At 42.2% G+C, this 17,330-nt stretch overlaps 1 protein-coding gene across 1 annotated transcript in view; it reads right to left on the bottom strand.

Annotated features, from left to right (window-relative positions):
* Positions 1-5,713: 5,713 nt before the first annotated feature.
* LOC139570940 (AT-rich interactive domain-containing protein 5B-like) overlaps positions 5,714-17,330 on the bottom strand; it is a 72,190-nt gene continuing 60,573 nt past the window's right edge. Inside the window, exons 9-10 of the mRNA XM_071393291.1 lie at positions 11,144-11,357; positions 5,714-11,001 (exon numbers count right to left, since the gene is read on the bottom strand). Coding sequence (XP_071249392.1) covers positions 9,079-11,001; positions 11,144-11,357 — 2,137 coding nt within the window. The 3' untranslated portion in view covers positions 5,714-9,078. The remainder of the gene's footprint in view (positions 11,002-11,143; positions 11,358-17,330) is intronic.

Below are 17,330 nucleotides of genomic sequence, written 5' to 3'. Positions count from 1 at the left end.
AACAGCAGAGGTGTATTTGGAGGGCAAGTTTGTTAGGATGATATCTATGAGGGTACCCGTGTTTACGGAATTGGGGTGGTACCTGGTAGGTTCATTTATAATTTGTGTGAGATTGAGGGCATCAAGCTTAGATTGTAGGGTGGCTGGGGTGTTGAGCATGTTCAAATTTAGGTCGCCTAGCAGCACGAGCTCTGAAGATAGATGGGGGGCAATCAGTTCACATATAGTGTCCAGAGCACAGCTGGGGGCAGAGGGTGGTCTATAGCAGGCGGCAACGGTGAGAGACTTGTTTTTAGAGAGGTGGATTTTTAAAAGTAGAAGTTCAAATTGTTTGGGAACAGACCTGGATAGTATAACAGAACTCTGCAGGCAGTCTTTGCAGTAGATTGCAACACCGCCCCCTTTGGCCGTTCTATCTTGTCTGAAAATCTTGTAATTGGGGATGAAAATGTCTGAATTTTTGGTGGTCTTTCTAAGCCAGGATTCAGACACGGCTAAAACATCCGGGTTGGCAGAGTGTGCTAAAGCAGTGAACAAAACAAACTTAGGGAGGAGGCTTCTAATGTTAACATGCATGAAGCCAAGGCTATTACGGTTACAGAAGTCATCAAAAGAGAGCGCCTGGGGAATAGGAGTGGAGCCAGGTACTGCAGGGCCTGGATTCACCTCTACATCACCAGAGGAACAGAGGATGAGTAGGATAAGGGTACGGCTAAAAGCTATGAGAATTGGTCGCCTAGAGCTACTAGAGCAGAGAGTAAAAGGAGGTTTCTGGGGGCGATAAAATAGTTTAAAGGAATAATGTACAGACAAAGGTATGGTAGGATGTGAATACAGTGGAGGTAAACCTAGGTATTGAGTGATGATGAGAGAGATATTGTCTCTAGAAACATCATTGAAACCAGGTGATGTCATCGCATATGTGGGTGGTGGAACTGAGAGGTTGGATATGGTATAGAGAGCAGGGCTAGAGTCTCTACAGTGAAATAAGCCAATAAACACTAACCAGAACAGCAATGGACAAGGCATATTTACATTAAGGAGAGGCATGCTAATCGAGTGATCAATAAGGGTCCAGTGAGTAGAGGTTGGTTGGGGTCGTGGCGATCCAGACAGCTGGCCGGGTATATGGCTATCGGTAGCAGCATAGGATGGAGGTCTGTTTGTAGATACCTCGTGCGTTTCCGTCGGTAGGTTAGTGGGGTTCCGTGTAGTGGGGTTCCGTGTGGTAGAGGGGATCAATCCAAATTGGCAAAATAGATATAGTGACCCAAGGAAAAAATAAAATAAATAAATAATAATAATAATAATAGTTGTCCAATATACTTGTTCAAATAGCAGCCGATAAGACAGCTAACGATTAGCGGGCCTCAGATGAGCGTTCAGGTAACGTCGGGACGGAGGTGCCAGTTGGATAAATCCCTCGGGCAGATAACGTCGGCAGTCAGTCGCGGCAGTCAGTCGTGAAGGCCCGGTGGGGTTCCGTATCTGCAGCAGCAACAAAAGAAACGGGTCCGGATGGTGATGGAACTCCTCAGCTGGCTAGCTCCAGAATGATTAGAGTTTGCTCCGGGGTCGACGTAAGCCAATAGTCACACGGTTTGCAGCTAGCTAGCTGCGAAATCAAGGTACAAGTGTCCAGAGCCTGCGGCTGGAATCCGGGGAAACTGAGAGAAAAAAAAAAAAAAAAGAGTCCCGGAATGCTCCGGTCCGAGTCGCGTTGCACAAAAGTGCCGGTAGATTATCGAGCTAAAGGAATAGCTGATGACCACTAAACGTGGGCAGCTGAAACACCAACGCTAGCCAGCAAACCGGCTAATTTCGGGGCAGCTACAGATTAGCTTCTGGCTAGCTATCGGAGTAGCTTCTGGTTAAGCTTTCAGGCTAGCTTCTGAATTAGCCCCTGGCTAGCTTCCACGATGGATTTTCAGATTGAGGTAAGTAATACTTTTTGTAATTGGTGAAGCGGGTTGCAGGAAAGCTTTTGCAGGAAAGCTTTTGTAGTTGAGTTCTTGGATAATAAAATAGATAAAAGATATGCGAAGAAAGGTGTAAATATATATATATACAGGACACGAACAATACGGAACAGAAAAAGACGTCTGAACTGCTAAGCCACCTTGGATTCATATGATTTAAATGCACGCAACCCCTGCAAGCTGATTTCAAAACTTGATCCTCCAGAAAGTGGAGAGCAACACTTATACAGCTCCACTACACAATACATTTAAAAAAAAAGCCATTTTCGACAGGATTACCAACACAGACTGACGAGCTCAAATGGACAGAAGCCTTCTATATAGCAGACCACCCGAACTCATCTCTCGGCATGTCCACCCCACTCACTATCTCAGCCAATCATGGCTAGTGGGATGGTTGCTGTCTTTTTCTGTGGCTTAACCAACAAGACTCGTAATTTAACAATTTTATACATGTTTACAGATGGCATGCAAGTTTGTTATTAAGGCACATGAAAGTTCACATGTTTGAGAAGGCATTTCTGCCAAAAAATTCATTTTTATATGTTTTACGTTCAAACGGCTCTCCTGTGAAGTCGTGACTTGCGAGATACGCCCAGTTTCCTGAATCGGGTTACAAATGTGCCTGGCATTATAAATAATCAATATATATATATATATAAGACTGATCCTGTTTGAGTGTTTGTTTAATGGCCTGCTGATTCCGTGAGCAACAATATGTCAAGTAAACAATTTCACAAATGTGGCTGTTTTAATTCTTTGATTTGCTGTAATAAAGGCTTTTTATCATTAGAACAGCTTCTCTAGCAGTGCGGCTTGACAGGTCGTGTTTCAGAGGACGCATGGCTATAAAGTGAGCCTTGGATAATTAGCTTAAACAATAAATAAAGCAGAAATTGCATTCACGAATGAAAGCGACTGTTTTTAGTCTTTGCTGTAATAAAGGCTTGACAAAAAAATGCTACAACAGACTCTCTGGTATGCTTAGAATTTATTTAGTGTCTTTTACATTGTTCCAAGCAGTCAAAAAATGTATATTGTAATCTGTACAGCATCTGTTTGGCACACATAATATGCACGCAGCGCTTGCTCCTTACCCTCCTCTTCTTGATCTCCAGTAGTTTCCATAGGTCAAATGTCTTCCACAGATCTGACTTTCCCTTTATTTCCTGAACAACCAGTAAACATTCCCCTGTTTCGAGTTTATTTGTCACTTCCTCTGCATCCATTTTGCTGTCACGTGTTACGGTGTTCAGAGTTTGTTATAACCAATTTATTGATGTGATTATGATATGCTTTAGGTCAGGCCATATTGGTCATGTGCATGTGATGCATACATGTGCCACGTAAAGAGAGCAAGGGTTGAAGGAATAGCGAATCTTTTTCCTAAACAAATGAGGGATTTCAAATAACAGAACTTTTCAGTTAGAAATGGCTGTAATTATGTTCAGCAACATAGCACGATAAACATTTTGATGTTCTGTGGAGGTCACTGCACCAGGGAGGAGAGAGACACCATGGATGCTAGTCACACAGTCACTCACTGTTTTTTCTTTTTTTTTAACACAGGGCAGCAAGTCTGAGCCCGACCTGGCATAATCAAATCAATTGCTGGTCGGACTTCCTCTAGTCATTTGTTTGTCTTAATTATATAATCAAACAGTGTGCTGAAAACATCAGACAAGCTCAGTGAATATTGTTGATTTGATGAAAAAGCAAAGGATTTGTGAATATATGGAAAAATACACTTAATTTTACAGATGCCTCTTGGTCAACCAATATTCTTTTCTCTATTGGGACAGCCCTAAATGTTAAAGTACCTATCACCTGACACATTTAGTAATGACAGCATTTGCTTTCCAAACTGTATGTTTTTTGCACGATTGTATTTTGAAATTTGGGAAAGGCAAATGACAGCTGTAACCAACCATAGGCATATAATCCATAAATGGCAGTTCCCATTCAAGTCAAGACTGGCAGCCATTGCTAGTGTACCCATGAGTTTAACAGTCAAATTGCCAGGTTTAGAGGTACCAAAACCCTTTGAACGATTATATGTCTATGAACACAACAAGCTGTTCCACAGACAGGAGAAGCGAGTAGGGAAAAAGGTGTGCTGCTGATACAGGGACGGTGTGTTGCCTTGGCAAACAAAGACTTGTTTGCTACAACATCTTGCTTGTACGGTCACTGTTGGGACGACGTCATCAATGCACTTATTGACGAAGCCAATGACTGATGTGGTGTACTCTTCAATGCCATCGGAAGAATCGTGGAACATATTCCAGTCTGTGCTAGCAAAACAGTCCTGTAGCTTAGCATCTGCTTCGTCTGACCACTTTTTTTATTGACCGAGTCACTGGTCCTTCCTGCTTTAATTGTTGCTTGTATTCAGGAATCAGGAGGATATAATTATGGTCAGAATTGCCAAATGGAGGGTGAGGGAGAGCTTTGTATGCGTCTCTGTGTGTGGAGTAAAGGTGGTCTAGAGTTTTTTTCCCTCTGGTTGTAAATTTAACACACTGTTAGACATTTGGTAAAACGGATTTAAGTTTCCCTGCATTAAAGTCCCTGGCCACTAGGAGCGCTGCCTCTGGATAAGCATTTTCCTGTTTGCTTATGGCAGAATACAGCTCATTGAGTGCGGTCTTAGTGTCAGCATCGGTCTGTGGTGGTATGTAGACATCTATGAAAAATACAGATGAAAACTCTCTAGGTAGATAGTGTGGTCTTCAGCTTATCATGAGATACTCTACCTCAGGCGAGCAAAACGTTGAAAATCCAGGGGAAAGCTATGATCCCTTATTGATGTCAACTGTAAATCCACTTCAATCAGTGTTGATGAAGGGGAGGAGACAGGTTAAAGAAGGATTTTTAAGCCTCGAGACAATTGAGACATGGATTGTGTATGTGTGCCAGTCAGAGGTTGAATGAGCAAGACAAAATATTTAAGTGCCGTTTGACACCTTGTCGAGACCTACCTTTAGTGGTGGTGAGAGATCTAGAATATCTCTCAACTGAAAACATGTTACAACTACTATAAATGGGAACACGAACCTTTGAATTATTAGCAACCTTCCGTTCCAGACATACTGTCAGCAAATTGCACAGTGATTAAGACTTAAGACATTGAGTTAGACCCAACACTGGCAAAATGCCTGCAATATGCCTTGAAATTCAGGTAGCTGTCAATATAAAGAAAACACTTGAGTAAATGAGCAATACAAAGTATATTGAAAGTAGGTGCTTACACACAGGTGTGGTTCCTGAGTTTATTGAGCAATGAACACCCCATCATGCTTACTTTTATGTATAAAAACGCCCAGTTGCCTATTATTTTGGCTACCATGGCTTGAAGAAGAGATTGCTGTGACTTTGAAAGAGTGGTCTCAAAGAATTGAACATGTATGGGAGAACCTGGAGCAGCACCTGAGACAGCATTTTCCACCACCATCAACAAAACACCAAATTATGGAATTTCTCATGAAAGAATGGTGTCGCATCCCTCCAATAGAGTTCCAGACACTTTCTCGCTGCTCGTGATGTGACAATGCCCTATTGAGATACTTTATGTTGGTGTCTCCTTTATTTTGGCAGTTACCTGGACCTTTGTAGTTGGGTCTACATGACATTTCAATATTTCATCATGGATCTTCTTAGAAAATTAGTTATATTTTCCAACCTCACCCATCTGTGGTATAGTACCACCACAATTAAGGGGAGAAAGACATTCGTTGATAGTAAAATATTTTAATTAAATATACAGAGGATCATATAATACAAAATGTTTTTCTTCTTGTTTGCCAGCTAAATGATTGGTAAACAGATGGCACATCGTATCAAAAACACGTTAAAGATGAACAGTATGGAAACAATGTGGGAAAACAAGCAAATAAAAAGTGTCCTACAAATAGTGTTCAGATCTAATATAGTAAGGTGACCTTTGACACATCTAGATTGTGTAAGCAGCTTTATGCATTCATACTATTTACAGATTATAACAACATATAACACATGATAAGACTGTCAGAAGTCAACAGTATTTACATTATTATTTACAGAAGATGTCAGACAGAGAAAGATGCCAGAGAATAGTTTTGAATATTAAGGAGCCTAAACAGTAGTTACTAAAGCCGCTGAAGCAAACATGACATTCAGAACATGTAATTGTAAATTAATGTTTATCTTAAGTGTCTGCTAAATCTCTTCTGATTGGCTTCAAGACAAAATTAAACGGCTATGTGTTACCTATATTTCATATGTCCCAAATACCCATTAAAACAGTTATGATGGTTGTAAACCCAGACCAGGTGCTATTAGTCCTCAGGCGCTACAGGGTTCCTTTTGATCACTGAGCCTGGCTGTGGCACATAAATCTATTCTAGTAGCCATTCTCTACACCAGTGCTTAACTATGCCTTTGCTAAACATTAACTATGATACTATACAATTACAGTCCAATGAGTTTGCACTGCAATGTGATGATAGAATGGAACCTTATAACTGTAGTGCTGCAACCAGTAATCAAAGATTAAGAAAGGCACATATTCACAAAGCAATAATCTACAAGACACATTTTTTATTTATCATACAGTATGCTGTTGAACGAAGGAGGCTGAGTAAACAGCCATACATGAAAGAATAAATGATTTTTCAGAGCTACAATGTGTCAAGATAAGTGCTGTCAGATGTCACAGTAGGCAGCATCAGTGACTCAAATGTTAAGTGTAGTACAAATACTTTCTGTTCAATATATTAATGTATCTGGGTCACCTTCCCATCTCTCAGGGTTCAACAAAACATTTTGAGAGAATGTTCCTGACAAGCGATACGACTCGCCTTAAAAAACTGATGAAAAACGTCAAATGTGGTTTCTTCACAGCTTGGGTGTTCTGATGAAAATGAGCTTTTATCTACAGTACCAGTCAAAAGTTTGGACACACCTACTCATTCAAGGGTTTTTCTTTATTTTTACTATTTTCTACATTGTAGAATAATATTGAAGACATCAAAACTATTAAATAACACACATGTAATCATGTAGTAACCAAAAAAGTGTTAAACAAATATATATCTTTTTTTGATTCTTCAAAGTTGCCACCCTTTGCCTTGATGACAGCTTTGCACACTCCTGGCATTCTCTCAACCAGCTTCACCTGGAATGATTTTTCAACAGTCTTTAAGGAGTTCCCACAAATGCTGAGCGCTGCTTTTCCTTCACTCTGCGGTCCAACTCATCCCAAACCATCTCAATTGGGTTGAGGTTAGGTGATTGTAGAGACCAGGTCATCTGATGCAGCATTCTATCACTCTCCTTGGTCAAATAGCCCTTACACAGCCTGGAGGTGTGTTGGGTCATTGTCCTGTTGAAAAACAAAATGATAGTCCCACTAAGCGCAAACCAGATGGGATGGAGTATCGCTGCAGAATGCTGTGGTAGCCATGCTGGTTAAGTGTTCCTTGACAGTGTCACCAGAAAAGCACCATCACACCTCCTCCTCCATGCTTTGCAGTGGGAACTACACATGCAGAGACCATCCATTCACCTACCCTGCGTCTCACAAAGATACAGTGGTTGGAACCAAAAATCTCAAATTTGGACTCATCAGACCAAAGGACAGATTTCCACTGGTCTAATCTCCATTGCTTGTGTTTTTTGGCCCAAATAAGTCTCTTTTCTTATTGGTGTCCTTTAGTAGTAGTTTCTTTGCAGCAATTTGACCATGAAGGCCTGATTTACACAGTCTCCTCTGAACAGTTGATGTTGAGATGTGTCTGTTACTTAAACTCTGTGAAGCATTCATTTGAGGTGCAGTTAACTCTAATGAACTTATCCTCTGCAGCAGAGGTAACTCTTGGTCATCCTTTCCTGAGGCGGTCCTCATGAGAGCCAGTTTCATCATAGTGCTTGATGGTTTTTGCGACTGCACTTGAAGAAACTTTCTTGAAATTTGAATAAAGTTCTTGACATTTTCCAGATTGACTACTTAGTAATGATGGACTGTCGTTTCTCTTTGCTTATTTGAGCTGTCCTTGCCATAATATGGACTTGGTCTTTTACCAAATAGGGCTATCTTTTGTATACCTCCCGTACCTTGTCACAACACAACTGATTGGTTCAAACTCCACTATTTAACTTTTAACAAGGCACACCTGTTAATTGAAATGCATTCCATGTGACTACCTCTTGAAGCTGGTTGAGAGAAGGCCAAGAGTGTACAAAGCTGTCATCAAGGCAAAGGGTGGCTACTTTGAAAAATCTCAAATAAAACATATTTTGATTTGTTTAACACTTTTTTGGTTACTACATGATTCCATATGTGTTATTTCAGTTTTGATGTCTTCACTATTATTCTACAATGTAGAAAATAGTAAAAATAAAGAAAAACCCTGTAATGAGTAGTTGTATCCACATTTTTGACTGGTACTGTACATACAATACCTCAGGACCTTGTGGTTTTGTACAGCACCGTGGTTTAACACAGTAATTCCTAAGAATACAGGTGTAGTTGACTTATACATGAACAGAAACAGGCCAAAGCACCACACTAGAGAGCTCTAAAAATATATTAAAAACTTGATTGAAGGTGGAGTAGCCTAATGCTTAACAGCTGCATTAACTTTTCCAATGGCAAACTTTGCGTAAAGAGTCTATTTTAGATAGGCCCCTCATGTTTTTTTAGTGTTTCAACCTGATAAAATCCCCAGAACACATTTGGAGGATGAGGTTGTTGCATTGCAGTGATGTAGTCCATCCCTTTGGAGACCCAGCAAATCTGATTGTCCCTCGACATGCATGCCAATGGATTTTCTCTGTCTCCTGTCCCTCCACACTCAAAGATAGTAAGAACCTGACTGTTGAGCGAGAGAAAGGACCTGGTTGGTGAACACAAACACTACAGAGTGCAAATTGAGACAAGGTAACTTAAGTGGTGATACAGCACAGTGCAAAAACAAACGAAAAATAGAAAAAAATGTAACTGTGTGCCTGACTAAATCCACCAGCTACAGTTAACCAGTGTTGTCATGCTTACTGAATAATAGAACACTAGATCCACTGTCCCAGGTAGAGACAGTTAAGCTCCATGTAGGTTTGTCTGTTAGAGTCTGGTGCTGGGGTGCATGGAGGACAGCTGTGGGTGGGTAAGGGTGGACAGGGGGTACAGTTGGTGCAGGAGGTCCCCGTACAGGGCCGTCCCCCCAGGGTGCCTGTAAAAGTGATGGGGGCTGGGCTGTGAGGCCATCAGCTGCCTCTGTAGCATCATGGAGTGGAAGGCTAGTGGAGGGACCAGGGGGGACACAGCTGTCTGGCTCTTCAGGTACTGGAGGTTGTGATGGAGGGCGTCCTGCATCCCGGGGTACATCCCTGGGTAGAAGGGCGCGTGTGGAGGGTAGGTGTGGCCCTCGGGAATGTGGAGGTGGATGGCGTGCGCCAGTTCAGCTGGTTTAAGCTCCTCCCCCTGTGGGTCACCCCTGCGGACAGAGCCGGCGGGGTGCATGGGGGTCACCACTCGCACCTTGCGGTCTGGCACCCCCTCGTTCTCTAGTTCCCCCAGGCTTCTCTTACTGGGTCTGGAGGCACTGACAGTCTCAGCGTGGCTTTTAGGGTTGAAGAAGGGCTGAGGGGGGTCTGGGTTTTGTTTGGGTGTAGATATAGTCATGGGGAGGACTCTGCATGCTTTGGGGTGATAGTCTAAACTCTGATGCATCATGGGATATGGGAGGCCACAGAAAGAGGGCTTTGTGAAAGACATTCTTTGAGTGACAGGCTTGGAAATACTGAAATCTCGGGGTTCCTCGTCCAATGGTCTATCCCCATGTGTTTGTGTCCTCTCAGAGAAGTTGGGAGCTCTGTAAGCCAACCCTTCTCTGTCAGGATTGTTTAAGCTGAAGCCCTCGCTGCTCTGACATTCCCCGATAAAATGTCCCTGTTTGTCTCTGTTGGGATAATTGGCCATTCGCTCTTGACTCAGACAGTTCTCTGTCTGCCGGTAGAGGTTGTGTAGGTGAGGGGAGGAGTAGCAGTCGCCTGCAAAGCCTGGTGGTGCCTGACTGGGGTGCTGCTGCATCCGTGTCTCCCCTGCGTTCTCCACTCCATCCTGGTGCTCAGTCCTGTGGAGGTAGGGGTGCCAGGGGGGGTTGAGCCGGGGCTGGAAGTGGCTCACTCTGCAAGTGAAAGGCTCAGACAGATCCCCCAGAGGACTCCTCTCTTGCTGGGGTTTGACGCTTTGGGCGTGCTGAATGACAGAAGGCCTGAAGACAGGAGCCATCTCTGGGCTGTCCGGGATGGAGTCCTCCCTCAGTTTCACCACCTCCTCTACGCAGCTGTCGCTTACATCACCCACGCTGGCTGATGGAGTGGGAGGAGGAAGAGAAGGGGAACTGAATGAGTAATGACTTGTCTCACAGACTTGGGAGAGGAGCTTCTTCTTGGCTAGTGGGGACATGACCCCCAGGTTGTCCTTGGAGTATGCTGTTGGCGTGTGCACGTGACACTGATTTATCTCTTTTTTTTTACTGGGGGATTCCTGTTTGTCTGTGAGTGGCTCTGTAGAGTACAGCTGCAGTGGGGGTGGGCTCTGCTTACACATGGGCAGCACCTTACCCACCCTCCCACCATGTCCATAACCGTGACTGTCTGTGTCTTTAGCTACTGGAGTGTCAGGTGTGCTTGGGTCAGCTAGACTGCTATACCTAGGCTTACTGTCGTTGTTGTCCCAGTTGTGTGGATATGGGGTCTTAGAGAGGGTTCCATCGGCTTGGTCCCTTTGCTCAGGGTTGAATGTGTCTGATTGTGGCTGGCTGGGATGTCTCCACTCGGGCTGTGGACACAGATCACTGTGGAGCACAGGTGTGGCTTGGTGGCAGTCTGTGTTGGGGGGATTCAGGCAGGATACTTCCTCCTGGCTCAATGTCTCCTCTTTCTTCATGGTGTGTTGTAACTCTTCTTCAGGCTCCTTTCTGGGAAGAGGATCCTGCTTCATCACTGCAGGCTCCTGGTTCTCCTCTTTCTCCTCAGATACCTTAGTGGGAAAACATGCCATACTGTTATTCAATACATATACATGATGTATGTGTGACGTTGGCATATGTTATCCTTCTAAGAAAGAGTGTGTGTGAACGAGAGAGTGTGAGACAGACGGACAGAAAATTAGTAGGACTGACCTGTGAGAGCTCCCGGCTTTTTGCTGTGTCGTCGCTCTCTCTCTCCTTCCTGGCCACCTGCCTCTGGTTTAGTCCACCTTTAGGTCGTTTCGCTGTGACCCCTTTGGGTTTGACACCCCCCTCTTGGGCCCCATGCTCCTGTTTTTTGGGTTTGGCTGAGGGGAGGGGTTTGTCCTTCTCTCCTTTGGTGTACCTCTCATAGGGTAGGAGGAGCCTGGAAAGGTCAGAGGGGAAGAGACTGAGTTAACCTTAACCTGAAACAAAGTTAAGGCTATAAATGTATCACCTCTTAGGAATGCTGTTACACACCCTGCCCATGTAGCTACAATGAAAAATGTGGAAAAATCAACACATTTTTAAAGATTAACAACTACGCAGTCTCTCATAAGTGGTGCTAGGAATAAAACTGCAAAGTTCAATCAATTTATAAGAATTCCCCCACACACGATTACCTCTGCATGTGTTTATTGGGTGTCAACATTTCGGGTTTGGGACCTTTTTCAAGACATGACAGTCAATAATGAAAAGGTCCAACTTATATTGTAAGAGGACATTCACTCTAGGAAGTTATATCTAGATAAACCAGAGATGCTAGGCCTACAACTGTGGCATAGACAAAGACACATAACTTGAATTACATCTGAAATTCTGAAAGGAACTTTCAACCTTAATTTTGACACTTGACTGACCAGAGTACACTGGTGGTGGGCGTGAGTCAGTTAGTATAGACTATAGAGCATGCTTCAACACAGAGCTGGTATGTGCTGAGAGAGCTGGGGAGCCAACTAACACCTGGCATAGGGCCAGGAGATGAGGCAAGGCTGAGGCCCCCAGTGAGGGCGTGTTAATCTTTACATCACATTACCAGGGAAACAGTTAACACACTACAGCTGCTAGAGTAACTAAAAAAACATCCATTCTGACTGAGCTGTGCTGTTGATGAGACTACAGGGCGGGTTCTGACACCATTATCACCAAGGTCTTATCAAATGTGTGAAACAATATAAGGACTGACGAAAATGCTGAGAAAAACATGTGGCATACTCTAGGTTAAACACCACAAAACATTACAGTATCAAATATCGAAAAGAGGTACCAGCCAGTGATGAAATGTTCAATATTATTTTGGAAAGCCTCGCCCTACCCATTCCTTTGTGAGGCCAGCTTTCATGATAGCAATCCAAATGCTATTAGGAAACAACTTAGGCATGAACACGTTCTCATGTGTGCACATTAAGTAGTTGCTCAATTCCCTTTTTAAGGGACATTGTGGTAGAACAAACAAGGAATCATTAGTGGTTCGCTTGTTCATAAACAGAAATGCCTTTAAAGTACCAGTGCAGTCTAAAACTAGATTCCCTGTGTTTTATATATATTTCCACACTGTGAGGTAATTATGATCATGCCCTTTTAGTGTAACGGCTGTTTGAAAAGACCACTTGAAATTTCAGTCTGTTTTGGCCTGCCTGGTGACATCACGACACTCGCACGACAGTTGCCCCCCTTGAAGCAGGGCAGTGTAAGCAGAATTGTCTCATTGAGCAATTTTTTTTTGTTACCTTTATTTAACTAGGCAAGTCAGAGAACAAGAACAAATTCTTATTTACAATGACGGCCTACCCCGGCCAAACCCTAACCTGGACGACGCTGGGCCAATTGTGCGCCGCCCAATCACGGTACAGCCTGGAGTCGAACCCGGGTCTGTCGTGAAGCCTCTAGCACTGAGATGCAGTGCCTTAGACCGCTGTGCCACCGGGAAGCCCATTCTATATGAGCTAACACTCATACAGTATAAATGGTAATAGCAGAGCAATGTTTTTTAAAAGGCTGAAATGTATACACATTTTCTTAATATCTGAGTCTTGTTTTATTGAGTTTTTACCTGAAAATGCAGTAACAGCCGATTACATTCTGAAATTGTTACAGTAGCTGCTGGCTGCACTGAGCCATGTAAAACTATGGAAGCCCATCCCCACCACCAAACACATGTCAAATGCAGATCATACAAATAGGATATGTTTTTTCATTGTAATATTGTGTGGACATTTCAGAGGTGGCACCACAGGTCCCTGAGTGGTGGGGGGTCAATTGTTTTCCTGGGGCACAGAGTTTTACCCGATCGCGTAGTAACCTAAACAACTCCGGACCCTAGTTGTAGCATACAACATAGTAATAAATCAGCTGTAAAAACAAACATTTTATATGGGCTATGATGGGACCAGATCATTTTTATAATCAACTCATCTGGTTAAAAAAAACTGGCCCTAGGGAGGATGAAAACATTAAAACCCTTTACACAGACAGAGACAACAACTGCAATTGGACAAAAACTAACTGGGCTGAGGTCGCTGTATGCAGGGTGGCATCGTGTAGGCCTTTGCATCTGTAATTAAAAAGATACTGTGTGAGTATGTCATCACTGTTGATTGACTTAATTCCAATCAATCATTTTGGATTAAAAAGGCCGAGGTAGCCTAGCCACCGAAGTGTGAATATAAACCACATTTGATCACATTCTTATTTTCTCAGAACACAAATAAATGGGCCTATTTTAATCTATAAAAACAGAGCTTAGGCTATAAAAACATGACGTTACGTTTCCCCTGGCCAGGCCCAGATGGGATCAGAGTGCATAGGGTTCTCTAGGCTATCTGCAGCTGTGGTTGTTATCAGGAGGCTACAGTTGATCAGACTGAAGCACAGACTAATTGTGCACGTTGACAAATCATGAGGCATTTTATTCTTTGGTGGCGGGTATGCCCTTCCATATAAAACAGCTTATTGTGGTGAATTCACTTATACCCACGGTTTCAGTCGCAATTTGCTTTTACCACATGATGTTTTGCATGATATTGATACAAATGAAGCCTAGTTTGGGGTTTAATCGTACATTTTTGATAGGCTAACGTTAATTGATGAAGACATGCTGTTAGCAACTCTGTGCTTTTGTATTGAAGCTAAAATGTAATGAGTGTAGCCTACAGATGAGAAAATAAACCCTTTGTCTGCACATATAGTACCAGTCAAAAGTTTGGACACCTACTCATTCAAAGGTTTTTCTCTATTTTTACTATTTTCTACATTGTAGAATAATAGTGAAGACATAAACTATGAAATAATGCCAAGAGTATGCAAAGTTGTCATCAAGGCAAAATATTTTGATTTGTTTAACCCTTTTTTTGGTTACTCGATGATTCCATACATGTTATTTCAGATTTTTGATGTCTTCACTATTATTCTACAATGTAGAAAATAGTAAAAAATAAAAAATGGAATGAGTAGGTGTGTCCAAACTTTTGACTGGTACTGTTACATGTGTGAATTGTTGCATTATTCAAGAGTGTAATATGGTTTGGTTGCATTATTCAATAGTGTGATATGGTTTAGAAGAACATTTTCTGTCATTGTTGAATATTTTGTGCTTACTGTGATATTTACGATCAATTTGAGCTGTGGACCAAAAATGTTGCGTTGCCAGCCACAACGTAAGGCAAGGATGTAATGTGAATTGAAAAGTAGTATTATCTTTCACCACCCTGCTCCTCAGACTCTCCTTTACACAGTATCTTGTAATGGGAATAGGGCCTAAGAAAGAGAGTTCCAAACCTCTCTGCCAATAACATCTAGTTTTCAGTTTTCCCCTCCCCACTCAGACCACTCCTAGCAAAATTATTGCGTTAGAAATTGCTCTTTTATTTTAAAACAATCACAGTAAGGTACTTAATTGTTACCGAGAAATTTGATACTGGGGTAAAAACGGCTGCATTGGTTCAAGCGGCTCAGTGGGATTTCTCAGAACCAAACTGCTGGCAGCAGAGGCAGTAAAACTACATTTCATACAGCTGGCACCGGGCCCCAGGCCAAGAAAGGAAATGTACGATTAAATGTGACTTATTTGAAAGAGGGAGAAGGAGAAAATAGAGACGGCGAGAGAGAAGAAAGACAGATGTTAATGGAGTGAAAAAATTATTCACCATAAACCACTGCACCATTGAGAAATAATGTGGTGAACTCGACGTGACTTACTGTATAAATAGAGTAAGGAAAATAGGGAGCAATTTCATATACACTCACATTTCAAGTCTGCAAAGATACTGTACCATCTGCTGTAAGAATGAACACCATGCCTTTCTGAGTTTGGCGTCTAGCAATACCAATTACAAATCAGTATCTATCAGCAGACATGGATGAGAATGAAATAATCCTGCATTGATTTTTAGGAGCTAGGCTACAGACGAAGACACAAAGTTCTATTGGATCAATTCACACCTGGGGGGGCTCAGTCGGGGGCTAAACTTACTGTTTAGAGTTAGAATAATAGAATACACAAAGTGCAATTTTGAAATTTGGTTTTGCATCTGCAGTTTTTCTATTGTTATGTCAGTCACTAAGTCAGTCAATTAGCCCAAGTCAGCACATTTTTTCGCTTAGGGCCCCCAAAAGGCTAGGGATGGCTCTGACTGCAAGTGTGGATATGGATGTGGGTATGCAAACGCACGAGCGAATGCGTTCTCTCATGACGAAATCCGATTTTTTTGTGGCCCCCAACCCAATCAAAGTTGCCCTGCCCTACATTAATTCTCTAGAATGCCACTGAGAGGTGGGGGTACCGTCCATACTGGTGTGCTTGTCACATCTCAGTGGAACATTCTCCTTTAAATCCATGTTACATCACAATTGTTAAACTCAATATTCCAGACAGTCTTTTATTTGATTTATTTATTTTTGGAAATGAAAAAAAAAGTAACACTGTTCTTTTAGCACGGCAGGATTATTTTCTGCTTCTCTGTTGCTGAACAGTTAACTATGAAAACTCACATTATAAATAGCGCCCAGTGACTCTGTAAAAGACCGATAATAAGTACAGGGAGAGCATATAACATTCTCCTGATCACATAATACAGCAATGATAATACAATATGACTTATGTAAGTAGTAATTTCCTGAAAGCAGGGGGCCGGGTAGGGTGTGCAATCGAGAGGCCATGAAAGGAATTCAGTCCACATGTGAAGGCAGCAGGGAGGCTCTTTGCACAGTAATAGGCTACATTTATGTAAATATAGGGCTTTCTCTTATATAAATCCTTGGTTGAGTTCAAAGCAGGAAATGCCTCTCAGGAACACTTCTCGTAATGAATATCACAGGCAATATCAAAATCAAATGCAACATACTTTCCTGCACACTAGAGGGCAGAATGAGCACAACATGACATGGAAAAGTCAATGAGGGAATTACTCAATGAGGGAAGGAGAGCTTACATTTTTGTGAGGTCAATAAATACTTAACTTCCGCTCATGGCTATTCATCATTGAGCCTTTACATGAGCAGCCATTTTCTATGATGTTCATGGTAGATTTGAGTACGTAACCTATCCACTAATAAAACATTAAAAAGTTCAATAGGCAAAGGAGACAGACAGTGATTTCTCTAGCATATTGGAATGTAATTAGGCTAAAGACATTTCTTAGTATAATGTATTGTTGTAAGATTATTTGGAAATCAATACAATTGTAATTCAGTGACATAGTCAATTGAGCATGTCTGTCCCATTAAAATAATGCACTTACATGCCAAACAAGCAAATAGGTTTTTATCAACAATTAGCTGGTCTGTCATCTGAGTTAAAGGGGATTTACCTGTGGAATCCAAGAAATGCCTAAGTCACCAAAGCGCCGGAAAACCCCTATAGGCTATTTCATTCAGTACTTTTCCTGCTGCTGATAATTTGAGCTGGCGTTCTGTTAAGTTCAGAGGTTTTCTTAATGCGTTAACGGATCCCTATTTTGGGATAGTTTTAAAACAACCTCTTGAAGAGAAGAAGCATAACATAAAATACATATTCATCACCAACTGTTATGTTTAGGCTGCTTCAAAGAACTGGCAAAACAATAACTCCTGTCTGTACAAAAGCAAATACCAATCTTCAGAGCCGAGTCAGAGCGGGATAAACAGACATTGTTCCCTCAGCTTTGGAAAGATTTGGCTTCAAAGCCTCTCTTTTGTAGAAAGTCAACCACTTCAAGTGATCCTGATTCACACAGTTAAACAGGGCAGTGAAAGGCCTTTTGTCGAGTCTGGAAATACCAGATCTAAAAATGACCTTTACCATTCCCCCAAGGCTAAACTACATTCAACTGCACACAGCTAACCTTAATCATGACAGGTGTTGGGCAATGGATGGTAAGTG

Source organism: Salvelinus alpinus, chromosome 3, assembly GCF_045679555.1.
Source record: "Salvelinus alpinus chromosome 3, SLU_Salpinus.1, whole genome shotgun sequence".
Taxonomy (NCBI): domain Eukaryota; kingdom Metazoa; phylum Chordata; class Actinopteri; order Salmoniformes; family Salmonidae; genus Salvelinus; species Salvelinus alpinus.
The sequence above is the reverse complement of the archived record's forward strand: the minus strand, read 5'-3'. Positions and strand labels throughout refer to the sequence as shown.